This window comes from Oryctolagus cuniculus, chromosome 6 (assembly GCF_964237555.1).
Source record: "Oryctolagus cuniculus chromosome 6, mOryCun1.1, whole genome shotgun sequence".
NCBI lineage: Eukaryota > Metazoa > Chordata > Mammalia > Lagomorpha > Leporidae > Oryctolagus > Oryctolagus cuniculus.
Genome location: NC_091437.1, coordinates 157,831,138 through 157,846,753, shown reverse-complemented (window position 1 = coordinate 157,846,753; position 15,616 = coordinate 157,831,138). Strand labels below are relative to the sequence as shown.

The window sequence follows — 15,616 nt, the reverse complement described above, 5'->3', positions numbered from 1 at the left end:
CAGGAAGAATAGGGGAACAAATGGAGCAGTTGGGCATGCCCTGTCCATCTGTGTCTCCTACCTCCCCCCAAATGGACCTGCAGCCTGCTGGGAGAAGCCATATTATTTGTTTACGTCTTCGAATGTAAGCAGGGGGCTACTGCATTTGCCTCCCCTGCACATGCCCATCAATTGTGGGGGCCACTTCATATGCAGGAAGGAGGATCACAACATTTCAGAGTGATTCCCCCTGCCACCACACAAGCTGTACAATAAGGAGAAGTCCTAAATATCGAAATCCTGAGCTTATTTCACAAGAAGTGAGAAGCAGGCCTGGCCCCCATAGGCAGGGCTTAGTGCACCAGCACTCTCCTGCCTATCCCAATCGCTACTGAGATGGGAGCAGGACTCCCAGGGGCAGGGCTGCATGCTTCCACTTACAACACCAGATACATAGCTACTCATAGCAGAGAGAAATCTCACAAGCACCAAGATACATATTAAACAGAAAAACAACCAGAAATGCCAAAAAAAAAAACAAAGGAAACAACCTTAATAAGAATAAGGAAGACAGTATGAGCCCCCTAAAGGAACACTACAACTCTTCTTCAATAATAGAATTTGAAGAAGAAATCGAGGATATGCCAGAAACGGAAATTAGAAAATTAATTGTCAGATTACTTAGAAGAATTCAGAAACAAATTCATGACCTAAATGAAAAGTGTTCCCAAGAAATTGAGATGTTAAAGAGAAGTCAGAATGAAATATTAGAAATGAAGAATTCAATAGATCAAATAAAAAAGGCAGTAGACAGCCTTAACAATGGAATAAATGAGACAGAAGAAAGAATATCATAACTAGAAGACAAATTTCTGGAACTAACACAGTCAGACCAAACATAAGAAGAAGAAATTAGGAAATTAAAAAACACAGTTGGGGATCTGCAAAATTATAACAAATGACCCAACATATGAATCCTAGGAATTCCAGAAGGCATAAAAAGAGAGAAAGTGATAGTAACAGAGAAATTCCTCAATCTGGAAAAAGAAAGAGACATCCAGGCACAGGATGAACACAGAGCTTGCAATAGACAAGACCAGAAAAGATCTTCACCTTGACACATTGTAGCAAAGCTCTCCTCGATAACACATAAAGAAAAGATCTTAAAATGTGCACGTGAGAAACGACAAATCACATTCAGAGGAAACCCAATTAGACTCACTCCAGACTTCTCATCCCAAATGCTACAGAAAAGGAGAGAATGGTGAGACATATTCCAAGTCCTAAGAGAAAAAAACTGTCAACCCAGAATACTGTACCCTGCAAAACTCTCATAAATGAAGAAGAAACAAGGATCTTCCACAACAAACAGAAATTGAAAGAATGTATAACTACTCACCCAGCCCTACAAAAGATGCTCAAGGATGTGCTACACACAGCAACACAGGAACAGGAACATCACTGCAAAAGTAGATGAATGCAGAAAATTACTCAAAATACAAAAAAAGACAGAAAATGACCCAAAATACAAAAACAGAACTATTTACACAATGACCCAAAATACGAAAACAGAACTACTTACAGAAACATGGCAGGGCAAAGTCGGTACCTAACAGTAGTCACACTGAGTGTAAATGGTCTGAACTACCCAGTTAAAAGACACTGATTGGCTGAATAGATTAACAAAGAAAACCAATATATTTGCTGCCTACAAGAAGCCCATCTCACCAACAAAGATGCAGACAAAGACTGAAAGTGAAAGGTTGGAAAAAGATAATCCATGCTAACAGAAACCAAAAAGAGCTGGTGTGGCCATCCTAATATCAGACAAAATAGACTTTGACACAACAACTCTTCAGAGACAAAGAAGGACACTATTCAACAGGAAGATGTGACTATTATAAATGTATATGCACCTAGTTACAGGACACTTGGCTATTTAAAAGAAAGGTTAAAGGATTTAAATTGAGACATAGACTCAAATACAATAGTAATAGGAGACTTTAATATCCCACTTTCAGCAATGGACAGATCAACAAGACAGAAAATAAACAAGGGAACAGCAGAGTTAATCAACACCATAGACCAAATCTAGCAGATCTAGAGAGCCTTCCACCATACAGCCACAGAATACACATTTTTTTTTTTCTGGTACATGGAACTTTCTCTAGGATTGACCATATGCAAGGCCATAAAGCAAGTCTCACCAAATTAAAAAAAAAATCAAAACCATACCATGTATCTTCTCAGACCACAATTCAATGAAGCTGGAAATTAACAACTCAAGAATTTCTACATCATATGTAAACACATGGAGAATGAACAACATGCTCTTGAATGAAGGGTCACGGAAGAAATCAAAAGAAAAATCAAAATATTTCTGGAAACAAATGAAGATGACAATACAATGTACCAAAAGTTGTGGGATACAGTGTAAACCATGTTAAGAGGAAAGTTTATAGCAATCGGTGCCTGTATCAAGAAACTGGAAAGGCACCAAATAAATGATCTGGGCACCTCAAGGATCTAGAAAAACAATAGCAAACCAAACCAAAAACCAGTAGAAGGAAAGAAATAATTAAATTAGAGAATAAATCAACAAAATTGAAACCAAAAAAAAAAATACAAAAGCTCAGAAAAATGAAGAGCTGGTTTTTTTGAAAAAATAAAATTGACACAAGATTGACCCAACTAACCAAAAAAAGGAGAGAAAAGACCCAAATCAATAAAATTAGAGATGAAAGGGGAAATGTAACAACAGAAACCACAGAAATAAAAAGAATCATCAGAAATTACTACAAAGAGCTGTATGCCAACAAACTGGGAAAACTAGAAGAAATGGATAGATTCCTAGTCACATACAACCTATCTAAACTGAGTCATGAAGACATAGAAAACCTAAATAGACCAATGACCAAGACAGAAATTGAATCAGTAATAAAGACACTTGCAACAAAGAAAATCCCAGGACAGGATGGCTTCACTGCTGAATTCTACCAGACATTTAAAGAACTTCAATTCTTCTCAAGTTATTCAAAACAATTGAAAGGGAGGGAATCCTCCCAAATTCTGTGATGCCAGCATAACCTTAATTCCTAAATCTGGAAAAGATGCAACAGAGAAAGAAAACTACAGACCACTTTCCCTGATGAACATAGTCCAAAAATCCTCAACAAAATTCTGCCCAATCGAATCCAACAGCACATCAAAAATATCATTCACCCAGACCAAGTCAAATTTATCCCTGGTATGCAGGGATGGTTCAACATTTGTAAATCAACCAGTATGATATATCACATTAACAAATTGCAGAACAAAAAATATGATTATCTCAATAGATAAAGTGAAAGCATTTGACAAAAAAAATACCAGTTCATGATGAAAACTCTAAGCAAATTGAGTTTAGAATTAACATTCCTTAATATGATCAAGGCAATTTATGACAAACCCATGGCCAACATCCTATTGAATGGGGAAAACTTGGAAGAATTCCCACTGAGATCTGAAACCAGACAAGGATGCCCACTCTCACCACTGCTATTCAATATAGTCCTGGAAGTTTTAGCCAGAGCCATCATTCAAGAAAAAGAAATCAAAGAGATTCCAATCAATAAAGATGAAGTCAAACTATCTCTATTTGCAGATGATAGGAAACTACATATTAGAGACCCAAAGGACTCCACTAAGATTATAGGAACTCATAGAAGAATTTGGTAAAATAGCAGGATATAAAATTAACACACAAGAAATAACAGCCTTTGTATACAGAGACAATGCCACAGCTGAGAAAGAACTTCCAAGATCAATCCTATTCACAATAGCTACAAAAAAAAAAAAAGAAGTCAAATACCTTGGAATAAATTTGACGAAGAATGTCAAAGATCTCTTACTATGAGAATTTCAAAACTTAAAAAAAAAGAAATAGAAGACACAAAAAAATGAAGATGTCCATATTCATGGATTTTTTCCATTAATGATCCATCAATATCATCAAAATGTTCATTCTTCTGAAAATACTTTACAAATTCAATGCAATACCAATCAAAATACCAAAGACATTCTTCTCATAACTACAAAAAATGATGCTGAAATTTATTTGCAAACACAGGCGACCTCAAATAGCTACAACAATATTATACAACAAATACCAACCCAGAGGCATCACAATACCAGATTTCAAGACATGCTTCAAGCTAGTTATAATCAAAACAGCCTGGTACTGATACGAAAACATTTGGATAGACCAATGGAATGGAACAGAAATGCCAGAAATCATCCAAGCATCTGCAGCCAACTTATATTTGACCAGGGAACTAAAACCATTCCCTGGAGCAAAGACCATGCTGGGAAAACTGGATTTCCACATACAGAAGTATGAAGCAGGACCCCTACCTTATACCTTACACAAAAATTCATTCAAAATGGATTAAAGACCTAAATCTATGGCCTGATACCATCAAATTATTAGCATTAAGAAAACCCTGAAAGACACTGGCACAGGCAATGAGTTCCTGGAAACAACCCCAGAGGCACAGGTCTTTGTCGGAATTAACAAATGGGATTACATCAAATTGAGAAGCTTCACTACTGCAAAATAAACAGGAAAGTAAAGAGGCAATTGACAGATTGGGAGAAATTATCTGCAAACCATGCAACTGATAAAGAGTTAATAACTAGAATATAAAAAGTGATCAAAAAACTCCACAACAACAAAACAAACAACCCAATCAAGAAATGGGCAAAGGACCTAAACAGACATTTCTTCAAAGAGGAAATCCAAATGGTCAACAGACACATGAAAAAATGCTGAGGATCACTAGCTGTCAGGGAAATGCAAATCAAAATCACAATGAGGTTTTACCTCAACCCAGTTAGAATGGCTTTCATACAGAAATCAACAAACAACAAATGCTCCTGAGGCTGTGGGGAAAAAGGTACCCTAACCACTGTTGGTGGGAATGCAAACTGGTAAAACCACTATGGGAGACAGTTTGGAGATACCCCTGTAAATTTTAATATACTCCTACCATACGATCCAGCCATCCCATGCCTCAGAATTTACCCAAGGGAAATGACATCAGCAAATAAAAGAGCTGTCTGCACCTCCATGTTTATTGCGGCTCAATTCACAATAGCTAAGACATGGAATAAACCTAAATGCCCATCAACAGTAGACTGGATAAAGAAATTATGAGATGTACTCTATAGAATACAATACAGCAGTAAAAGAAAAAATGAAATCCAGTCATTTGCAACAAAATGGATAAATCTGGAAATCATCATACTTAATGAAATAATCCAGTCCCAAAGGGACAAATACCCTATGTTCTCCTTGATCTGTGATAACAGAGCACCTAAAAGGAAACCTATGGATGTGAAATTGATACTATGAGAAGCAATGACATGAACACCTCTTGTCTTGACTGTCAAGGAAGTTTATTATTTTATTTTTTTCTATTTAATACCATTGTTTCAACTCTTAACATGGAATCATAGATATATTAAGTCAATTGAAAATAGATCCCAGTAAAAAATAAGAGTAGGGGGGCCAGTGCTGTGGTTCAGTGGGTTAACACTCTGGCCTGAAGTGCCGGCATCCCATATGGGCACCGGTTCAAGAACTGGCTGCTCTACTTCCAATCCAACTCTCTGCTATGGCCTGGGAAAGCAGTGGAAGATGGTCCAGGTCCTTGGGCCCCTGCACCCATATGGGAGACCTGGAAGAAGCTCCTGGCTCCTGGCTTCGGATCAGCACAGCTCTGGCCATTGCAGCCTGTTGAGGAATGAACCAGCAGATGGAAGACCCCTTTCTCACTCTCTCTGCCTCACATCTCTCTCTGTGTAACTCTGACTTTCAAATAAATAAATTCTTTAAGAAAAATAAGAGTGGGAATAAGAGAGGGAGTAGATCTACAGTACACATTCCTATGAACTTACCCCTAAAGGGTAAGCTAAAACTTGCCATGAGACTCCAAATCCCATTAAGCTGGGTGGTACTGATACCATATTATTTGTTAACATAATCATATAAAGTGTGTAATTTATCATATAAATCAGATTAAGTCAAAAGGGTCACGTAAATAAGACCAAGTGTCTGGTAATAACAATAGATAGAATTAAAATGGAGAGAATGTTTCAACATGGGAAGCAGTCCATACAGCAGACTCATAGAATGACAAACACCCTAAACAGCACTCTGACCTCAGAAGCAGCCACTAAGGCATTCAAATCTGGCTGAAAAGCCCAGGAGAGCATTTCAGGCATGCAAAGCCAAGACACTGTGGCACAAAATGTTCTACATGAAGGATCTCTGTGTGTGAGACCCCAGTGGAAAGAAGGGGCCATCAAAGAAGGATGTACTTTTCTCTGAAGGGAGGAGAGAACTTCCACTTTGCTTATGGCTATGTCTAAATACTTATGGAGTATGTGAACTCAAAAGGCTTCCATAGCCTTGGCAGCTCATGTCAAGAGCCTCGGATGATCACTGACATAAAAAATAAGAATATTGTTAAGTTAACAACAGGAGTCACTGTGCACTCACTCCCCATGTAGGACCTCTGTCCTTAATGAGTTGTACTATGAGGATTAACTGTAAAACTTGTTCTCAAACAGTACTTTATACTTTGTACTATATTCCTAAAGCTGTACCTGTGAAATTTGTGTTCATTAAATAAAAGCCTTCTTTAAAAAAGTGGCATTGCAAAAGACACATTTTTTCCCATTTAATGGACATTATTTAGTGACTTCCACCAAAGATTTGCCCATTAAAATGGTAAATACCAGGAGTGGAGGTAGAAATAGAGGATATAGTTGTCTGGAATTCAAGCAGGTAAATCCAATAGAAGCTTTTGACAGGAAAAGCTAAAGTCCTCTGAAAAGTTTCCCTGATTCCATTTTCAAGTAAACAAAACTTAAAAAACACCTCCCCTCAAAAAATCAGAAGACAGTATGCTGTCAAGACTCATGGAATAACAGCCAGGAAACCAAATTCCTATTTGCAGCTGATTGTCTGATGTGTGTTGAGATTTCATTGACACTAGTCCTTGCTGGACCTCAGCTTCCTGTGTAAACAATGTATCATCCCTGGAGTTCCCTGCAGAGTTAACAGGAGCATCACACCAAACAGGTGGGAATCGAATGACACTGTGTGGTTGGCACTGAGAATGTTTATGGCTTTGCTTGGAGGAGGAGCAGCTGGCTGTCCAGAGAAGACACGGAGCCACCATGGCTGTGTCTGGGGGCACGGTCTTAATGGGCCTGCTCCCACTCGACTCCCGCCTCAGCCCCGAAGTGCAATGGAAACGTTTCTCTCCTGTGGATCCTGGCTCAGCGGGCTTGCTGATACCTCATGCAGAAGTGGAAGCAGGTGGGAGGCATAGGTGGACCCATACTCCTTGTGCCTGAGCAGCAGGGCTGTGCGTGGCTGAAGACGGAGCCCAGCATTGGGCGGTAATGCTCCCTCACTAGCTGTTGGAGGAGGGACGGTTAAAAGCTGTGGGTGATAGGCTTGCCGCACACAGGTGACGTGTCCCAGGTGAAACAAGGAGACACAACCTCTCCCCGGGATGGGAAGATGCTGTCAGCACAGGCAGACCATAAAAATGATGGTGCTCTTTTCCTTCCTCCCTCTCTTGCCTAACTCCTGCATATTCCAAACCCATATCTGATTTAAGAGAGAACAGAATAATGTGTTTTCCTGCCAAAACAAAGCTCTGTGTAATTTAATTCCTCCTTTATTTGTTTCTTTCAGAATCGATATGATTTTCACCCCTGGACCACCATCCACTCCAAAACATAAGAAGTCTCAGAAAGGGCCAGCATTCACCTACCCATCCCAGCAATCTCCCAGGTGGGGCTACGGGCATGGACCCCTGGGCTATGTGGAGCAAAGCTGCTGGAGGGTCCTCTCTCCCTCAGAGCTCAGCTTGGGTCCTGTGTGTGGGTGAAGTTGCCGCTTCCCTAATTAACATGGAGGGAAAGAGTTTGAAGGTTGTTGCCCTCAAAGGGTTTCTGTACAAAAGATTTCCCACTCCTCTTTCCAGACCATTTGGATCACACTCTTTTCTATTTTTTTAATAGCCCACTGGTTTCCTTGTTCTTAAACAAGAGGAGAGGAGACATGAGTTTTATTGGAATGGGAAGAATACTTCATGTTAGCCAAGTTCATGAACTCTTGGTCAGCTGGTTTGGCCTCTCCTGCACAGTCCTCAGATTGACTGATACCTCCCCTTTCCCCTCCCCAGAACAAAGCCAGAGAAGCAATCAGATATCAGGCCCCTGAGATAGGGAACATTTGCTTCAATTGAAAAATCATTTAAAGGAAGTGTCCTTTAGACAGTCACTGCCAGAGTTTCTCTTTCTTTACAAATGTCTTCAAGGCAGCTAACATAAATAAATGAAGGAGTCGGGCCTAAGATATGTTATATACCTTCCTCTTATAAAGAAGATAAAAAGCATGGTAATAAGATACATCTAGTCTTTAGCCTTGGTCTTGGGATGGAATAGGGAATGGTGGGGTCATGAAGTCCAAGAGAACTTCCAAGAGTTCCCTCTAAAGAAGTGAATTGCTTTCTATTCCGTTGCCATTTTAAGCATGAAAATCCTGTTTCCATATAGCCCAATTTTTCAAGAAAAGTTGAATATCCAGATTTTATGTAAAATGCCCCATCTCAAGGTTGTCTGCAATGTTTTACAGTCATGAATAGGACAAGGGAAACACTGAAGACTGGCTTTAGCACATGAGCCACAGGTGTTTGACCGGTGCTGTAATTCAAGACCACTCAGCCAAGGACAGGACAGGGACTTAGCAGGAGTCAGTAGCTGATGAGAGAAACTCAGCTAGGGAGAAAGTGGTTAACATGAATGATCTTGAACAGGTATCCCCCCGGAAGGTTCTTATCTGCCTCAAACACAGAAATATTGAAGCCAACTGGAATTTGGCAGACGCTAACAGTGTAGAACCAGAGAGCCGAGGCAGCCACAGCTCAATCTCATTCCCCACAGGCACTCTCCTGGTGTGGCTTTCCAGAGTCACGTTTGTTTTCCATTCTCCACAAAATGAGCCAGGTGAAATGCTTACACCCACTGCACATTGTTTCAGAGTTACCATAGTGCCTCCCTTCCCCTCCGCCACCCTCTCCCCATGTACACACTCACATATGCTCAGAATAGAAGCCCTCCACCTGCAGTTGGAGACTGCAAGAGGGGTGTAGAGGGACTAAACACTCTATAGAGACACCATCAGGACTGTTCTTAACTTGAACACATGGCAAAGCCACCGTAACAACAGGTTAATGTTTGGCTTCACTTTTTCCTATAGTGAGAAGGCAGGCATGAGATACCATGTTGGAGGCTGGAAAAGTTTGGATTTTTGCAACTTGCCTATGTCCCTGGAGTTGGATCAGCCTCTCACAGGTTGTGTAATTGAGAGAATAAGAGTTATGGCTCCATGGCCATGGACTGCCTAGCTGGAATGACCTCACAAAGCAAAAATAGCTATAATGATCTTGTGGAATTGTTGGTTTTTTTCTTAGGAATGAACCATATGTAGCCAGAGCATCCACATCAGAAATTGAAGACCAAAGCATGATGGGAAAATTCGTAAAAGTTGAAAGACAGGTAAGTCTTTTCTTTCCAATCCCAGAAAGCAAGGGTATTGAGTTTATTTTCAAGTGTCTTTTTTTTTCCCCCAGAGGGAGGAAGATACTTAGGTAATACCATCTACCACTCAAAAAGGATGTGAGAAGTAATGCCTTGATTGAACTTGTATTAGCAGGGTATTCACTTAATAGTTAATTCATTGTTCTGAGTCTCAGTTGTCATCATCCATAATATATAGATGTTAATACCTACAGTTATGATGGCTGAGTTGACACATGTGAATTACTTGTGATCCTTGCTGGCACACTGTGAACACTCAGTGGGACTATGCCCACTTCAAGAGGGTCCCTGGAGAAATGTTCGTTCCACACACCCTCTTTTGATATCATGAGTCTCCTCCTTTGCTCAAAGTCTAGATCAGGGATGCTGGTGTGCAGAGACCTGGAGGAGAGCTAGCTGTGGGTGAGGTTTTTCTCGCTGGTCACAGCACCCCATGTAGTTTACTTCTTGCCTCCCTGGGAAAGCAGCTTGGGTTCCAGCATTGTTTGCCTAACTTTACACCAGTTTTCCCCAGGATCTGTGCCAATCCTTTAAGTTTACTTATAACCCAAAATTGAATTTGTGCTTGACAGCAGAGAGAAAACTTCAGTGATAATTCTTTTTGCTATATAAGGAATATCATTTTCCAATTTTACATTCTAATTTATAATCAGAGTGCTTCTGTGTACCAGTTCTGTGACCTTTGACAAATTACATCATCTCTTTGTGCCTCTGTGTCCTCACCCCTGAAATAAAGATAGTAACAGTATCCACCTCGGAGGGTTGTTGTGAAAAGTGAGTGAGGTAACAAGGTGCATAAAAGTCAGCTGCGGGCCGGCGCTGTGGCTCACTAGGCTAATCCTCCGCCTAGCGGCGCCGGCACACCGGGTTCTAGTCCCGGTCGGGGCGCCGGATTCTGTCCCGGTTGCCCCTCTTCCAGGCCAGCTCTCTGATGTGGCCAGGGAGTGCAGTGGAGGATGGCCCAGGTGCTTGGGCCCTGCACCCCATGGGAGACCAGGAAAAGCACCTGGCTCCTGGCTCCTGCCATCGGATCAGCGCGGTGCGCCGGCCGCGGCGGCCATTGGAGGGTGAACCAATGGCAAAGGAAGACCTTTCTCTCTGTCTCTCTCACTGTCCACTCTGCCTGTCAAAAAAAAAAAAAAAAAAGTCAGCTGCTAACTCCTCTGTAAGTTAGTATAATCTGGTGCTGTGGCTCACATCTATTAAATGGGATGATACACTGGCCTGCAGAGTTTCCTGATGAGTTGTGAATTAGAGCAAGGACTTCACACACATACTCAAGCACACATGTACACGCACACACATGCACACACACAATCACATGTATGCATTCAGAAAAATTCAAGCTCCAATTTATGCAGGAGTGGATGTAGCCTCCACTGTCCCCCAAGGATTTGAGGTGGGGTCTCCAGCTCTGAGCAGCTCAATTCTTGCTAAGCACTCTCCACTCATCTTCAGGGCTTACATCACCATGTAGCAGAAACCTATGCTAACAACCCATGTGATTCTAAGGACACATTTGCAAATCAAGGACTCCCACTCCTTCACTCAAGCAGCATAAGCAAGGACACCTCCAGCTGTGTGGGACCAAGAAGGTCTGAAACACTTTATCTGTCTGCTTCTAGAAATCCCTCGCCTAGGGACACAAGATAAATGCTCAGCTGCTATTCTCGTTATTAAGACTTGCAAGAATTCTCTTCCCCTTTGAATGGCACATAGTATTTCCTCCCAGCCAGCACCAATGACCCCCACACCCTGAGAAAGCAGTAATTTCTGCTCCCTTGTAATCTGCAGGTGCACGACATGGGGAGAAAGCTGGATTTCCTCGTGGACATGCACATGCAGCATATGGAACGGCTGCAGGTGCACGTCACGGAGTATTACCCGACCAAGGGGACCTCCTCGCCCGTTGAGGTGGAGAAGCAGGAGGACAACAGGTATTCTGATTTGAAAACCATCATCTGCAGCTATTCTGAGACAGGCCCCCCTGAGCCTCCCTACAGCTTGCACCAGGTGCCCGTCGACAAAGTCGGCCCCTATGGGTTTTTTGCACATGACCAAGTGAACCTGCCCCGCGGGGGACCCAGTTCTGCCAAGGTTCCGACAACCCTTCCTTCGTCGGCAGCCACGTATGCAGAAAGGCCCACCGTCCTGCCCATCTTGACTCTTCTCGACTCCCGAGTGAGCTACCACTCCCAGGCTGAACTGCAGGGCCCCTATTCGGACCACATCTCCCCCCACCATGGGCGCAGCATCACCCGGGACAGCGACACACCTCTGTCGCTGATGTCACTCAACCATGAGGAGCTGGAGCGGTCGCCCAGTGGCTTCAGCATCTCCCAAGACAGAGACGAGTACGCATTCGGCCCCAGCGCGGGGTCGAGCTGGATGCGGGAGAAGCGGTACCTCGCGGAGGGTGAGACGGACACAGACACAGACCCCTTTACGCCCAGTGGCTCCATGCCTCTGTCGTCCACAGGGGACGGGATTTCCGACTCGATATGGACCCCTTCCAACAAGCCCGTCTGAAAGGGGTCACTGGCTGACTCCTCCTGTAACGTAGACACACTTTGTATAGTTCGCTCTCTCACCCTACGCTTCCCGGAGGGGACGCCAGTGGCTGCATCAAATGCATGCTAGTGCGAGGTGGCCCCACCAAGGAGGGGCTTCTCCTGGCCTTCTCCCTCCCCTTTCCAGCATGCTTTGCATGACTTGACACTATAGAAATGGTACCGCTAATCTCCTCTAGGATACACACTTATCTGCTGTTCTTACTTCTAATCACGATTGGACCAGAACAGGGAGAAATTGTTGACGAGCCGTCTGTTCTTCTGTTTGGTTGGCGGGTTTGGGGTTTTGGTTTGGTAAAGCAAAGAGAGTTGTTTCTTTCTAGGATCACTGCCCCTTTGTGTGAAATATTCCAGTTGTTTGCTCTTTTCCTAAAGCAAGGAAATCATTTTCTCCAAAAAAAAAAAAAAAAAAAAAAAACCAAAAAAAAAAAAAAAACATGTTGCATACTAATGAGGCTGCCCACTGAACTAATAGGAGGAAAGGAGTGAGATAGTTGCTGAAATTTCCAAAACCAAGCGGTTACAAAATTCGATTGTTAAGGCAAACTGTCAAAACCATTTGAAGGCTCTCAAAGGGACTTCATATTTTTTTTTTTTGGTATTGTGCCTCAGTTTCCTCATTTGTCAAAGGTGGCAGTAACCCATATAGAGCATTTTGGATGAGTTATGAATTGCCAGGGAGAAAACACACATACACAGTCACACAAGCAAGCTAAAATAGTTCCCTATTTATGTAGCCAAAGACAATAAAATTTATCAGAAGTGGGGTGCCTCTCAGGGCAGGAGCTAACTTCAGTGTTTCCAAAATGAGTTTCAAACTCATATTTTCCCCCAGGACACTTAACGGACAAAATATCCATCTAGATTGGATTCAAGAGGGCACACAGAAATTTCCTGCTCCATGTCTTTGTTTCTTAAAAATGACAGAACTCTTCTGCTCAGGTGAAGTGAGCATAAGAACTGCTCTGTCATCTTGTGTCAATCCTGTCAGCTGACTCCCTCCCAGCACTGGTCTCTTCTCACCACAACACGCTACCTTTCACATAACAGGACCCAGAAGTTGTGCCAAAACTCTGGAACTCAGTTATGTGGAAAGCACTCCCTGCAGTTTATCTGGTAGGAGCGGGATGTCTGCTTTTATCGCCAAACATGTTCACTAAACGAGTTGCATCCTGGATTCGGAAGAAACCAGTACGATCAATCTATAACACCTATTACCATACAAACAGGAAGAATCCAGAATTTTACTCCTCCAATTTTTTGAAATGAAAATGATAAAGCAATATACAGCCATGAGACTAAAGAGTAAACAAATGGCCTGCAGGCCACTGACTTACTCTATGTGTTCATATGAAACACAAGGCACTCTGTGGTCTCACATGAGATGTTACCACACTCTGACAAACTTTACTGGAAAAGGTTTCTGTTAGGCTGGGGCTGAATTAGGTAGATAACCATACCGCAGTATTACCGGCTCACTCTCTTCACCTAGCTGTGGGTGGCTGCCATGGGGACCAGGAAGCCAATCAAAATATCCTAAATAAATGTCTGCAGGCATCTACCACGAATGCTCTTCACAGGCTTATCAAGAACCATTGTGCTGTGGCAGAGACCTGGTTGGCAGTTCCATCACTACATAATGCAGGGGCCCTACCCTATGCTGGAGAGGAGCTACTTAGATTTGTTTCAACCCACGTCAACAAACTGCAGCAGGCTCACAATGCAGTGAGGATGGAAGCATGGCCCTGACATTCGGAACTGAGCAATCTAAGTTCCTGGCCAAGGCTAGGCAGTGTGAGTGATGGAAGGGATGACAGGAAGAATTACGTGGAAGGTCCCTTGAGTGGCGGGATATTGACCTTGAAGTCATGGCCACACACATCAGACGTGAAGCCCCTTGGCAATGGTTTTTTACCTGAGCTTCCGACAACCTGAAGAACAAAGGGCTTGCATCAGTTGGCCCTGCTTTCTCGCTTTCTTGAATATGTGTGAGAGCATTATTATGCTCCTAGGTCAGGGCTTGGGCTTTGATTTTCATCTTCCTGGAATCTTTGACCAGAAATGACTGCTACCCACCATCCAGCAGGTCAATAAACTCTTATGTATACACAAATGATTGAAAACCAAACAAATGGAGAACTAAGCAAACCCTTTACATATATTTAACTTAAGAATTGAAGCATTGCCTACCGGCTTCAGCGCCTTGCAAACAGATATATTTTTAATAGAATTCTCAGTCAAATGTATGAAATCTTCAACTGGAGCGTGGATTGTTTCCCTAACCGTAGGCTGGCAGTCTGCCTTCCTGCTGGATCACAAGGCCAGGAGAGCAAAACTGGGTTTGTATTGATCACTACTATGTGTCCAACAGCTAGTAGGTTGCTCTTATCAATGTGGACACAGACAAAATTCACATTTCCTGATAAAATGAAATGATTTGACTATTAAGAGATATTTTCAGAAATACAAAAAAGGAAAACTAAAGGGAAAAGAAAATTAATCTTGTAGGGTGATCCTGCTCTGACAATCCTTAATTACCAAAATTAAAATTAGCTTAGTTGAAAAATACATTGTAGAAAGCAAACCAAACCTCAAGTTGCTTGCCCATATACCACACCCCCTACATGGCCGGCAAAGAGGAAACAAAGTAAGAATTTTAACATGAGTTGTGGGAAGAAACAATGTGTGTTTCCAGAGATCTTTATGTCAGACAGAGGTAGAGCATGATGCAATAATTCAATGGATTTGGTTACTAACATAACCCCAAATTGTATTACTTCGGATAGAAGAATTATCCAGAACATTGCCAGGAAATCCCAGTGGTTTTGGCAAAACCCTTGAAAGGATGACAGATGACTTCTATCACAAAACTAGGAATGGTTTTCTCAGGTAGAACTATGTTCCCATTATATTCATATGTATTTGGCCTCTGTCATAATACTCATATGACACATGAAAAATTTAAGAAGTCATATTTCAGTAGGATCACAACGAATGAGATAAATCAACTTTGGTATTTCTGGGTGAAATGCGATCCCACTGGGCAAAGAAAAGGTATTTGAGATGAAATGTAGGTTTTGACTGTTAAATAGCAGCACACAAGCAAACACCAAAAGTTTGTATAAGGAAAAAGAAAGTCATCAAATTGACAAAGTTCCATTTAGTTACTGTGCTTGCTCCTAAAACTGAGTTTAGATTTATTAGATAACACTGACATGACAAAGCCCTAGGGTTCATAACGAAAAAACTAGAAAAGCCCAACATATATATAGGTCACAATGAACTAACTAATCAACAATTGTGCATCTTATGCCTATTTTGTTCAAGGCACTTCCTAGACGTAGAAATTGAGAGAATCATTATCAAACAACCTAATCTAATCTGCTCTTGATTTTCTAAAACCACTC

The 15,616-nt window shown here is 41.9% G+C and overlaps 1 protein-coding gene across 1 annotated transcript in view; it reads left to right on the top strand.

The window, feature by feature from the left end:
- KCNQ3 (potassium voltage-gated channel subfamily Q member 3) overlaps window positions 1-14,585 on the top strand; it is a 343,223-nt gene extending 328,638 nt beyond the window's left edge. The window contains exons 13-15 of the mRNA XM_008255917.4: window positions 7,730-7,828; window positions 9,513-9,597; window positions 11,434-14,585. Coding sequence (XP_008254139.3) covers window positions 7,730-7,828; window positions 9,513-9,597; window positions 11,434-12,168 — 919 coding nt within the window. The 3' untranslated portion in view covers window positions 12,169-14,585. The remainder of the gene's footprint in view (window positions 1-7,729; window positions 7,829-9,512; window positions 9,598-11,433) is intronic.
- Window positions 14,586-15,616: the final 1,031 nt, after the last annotated feature.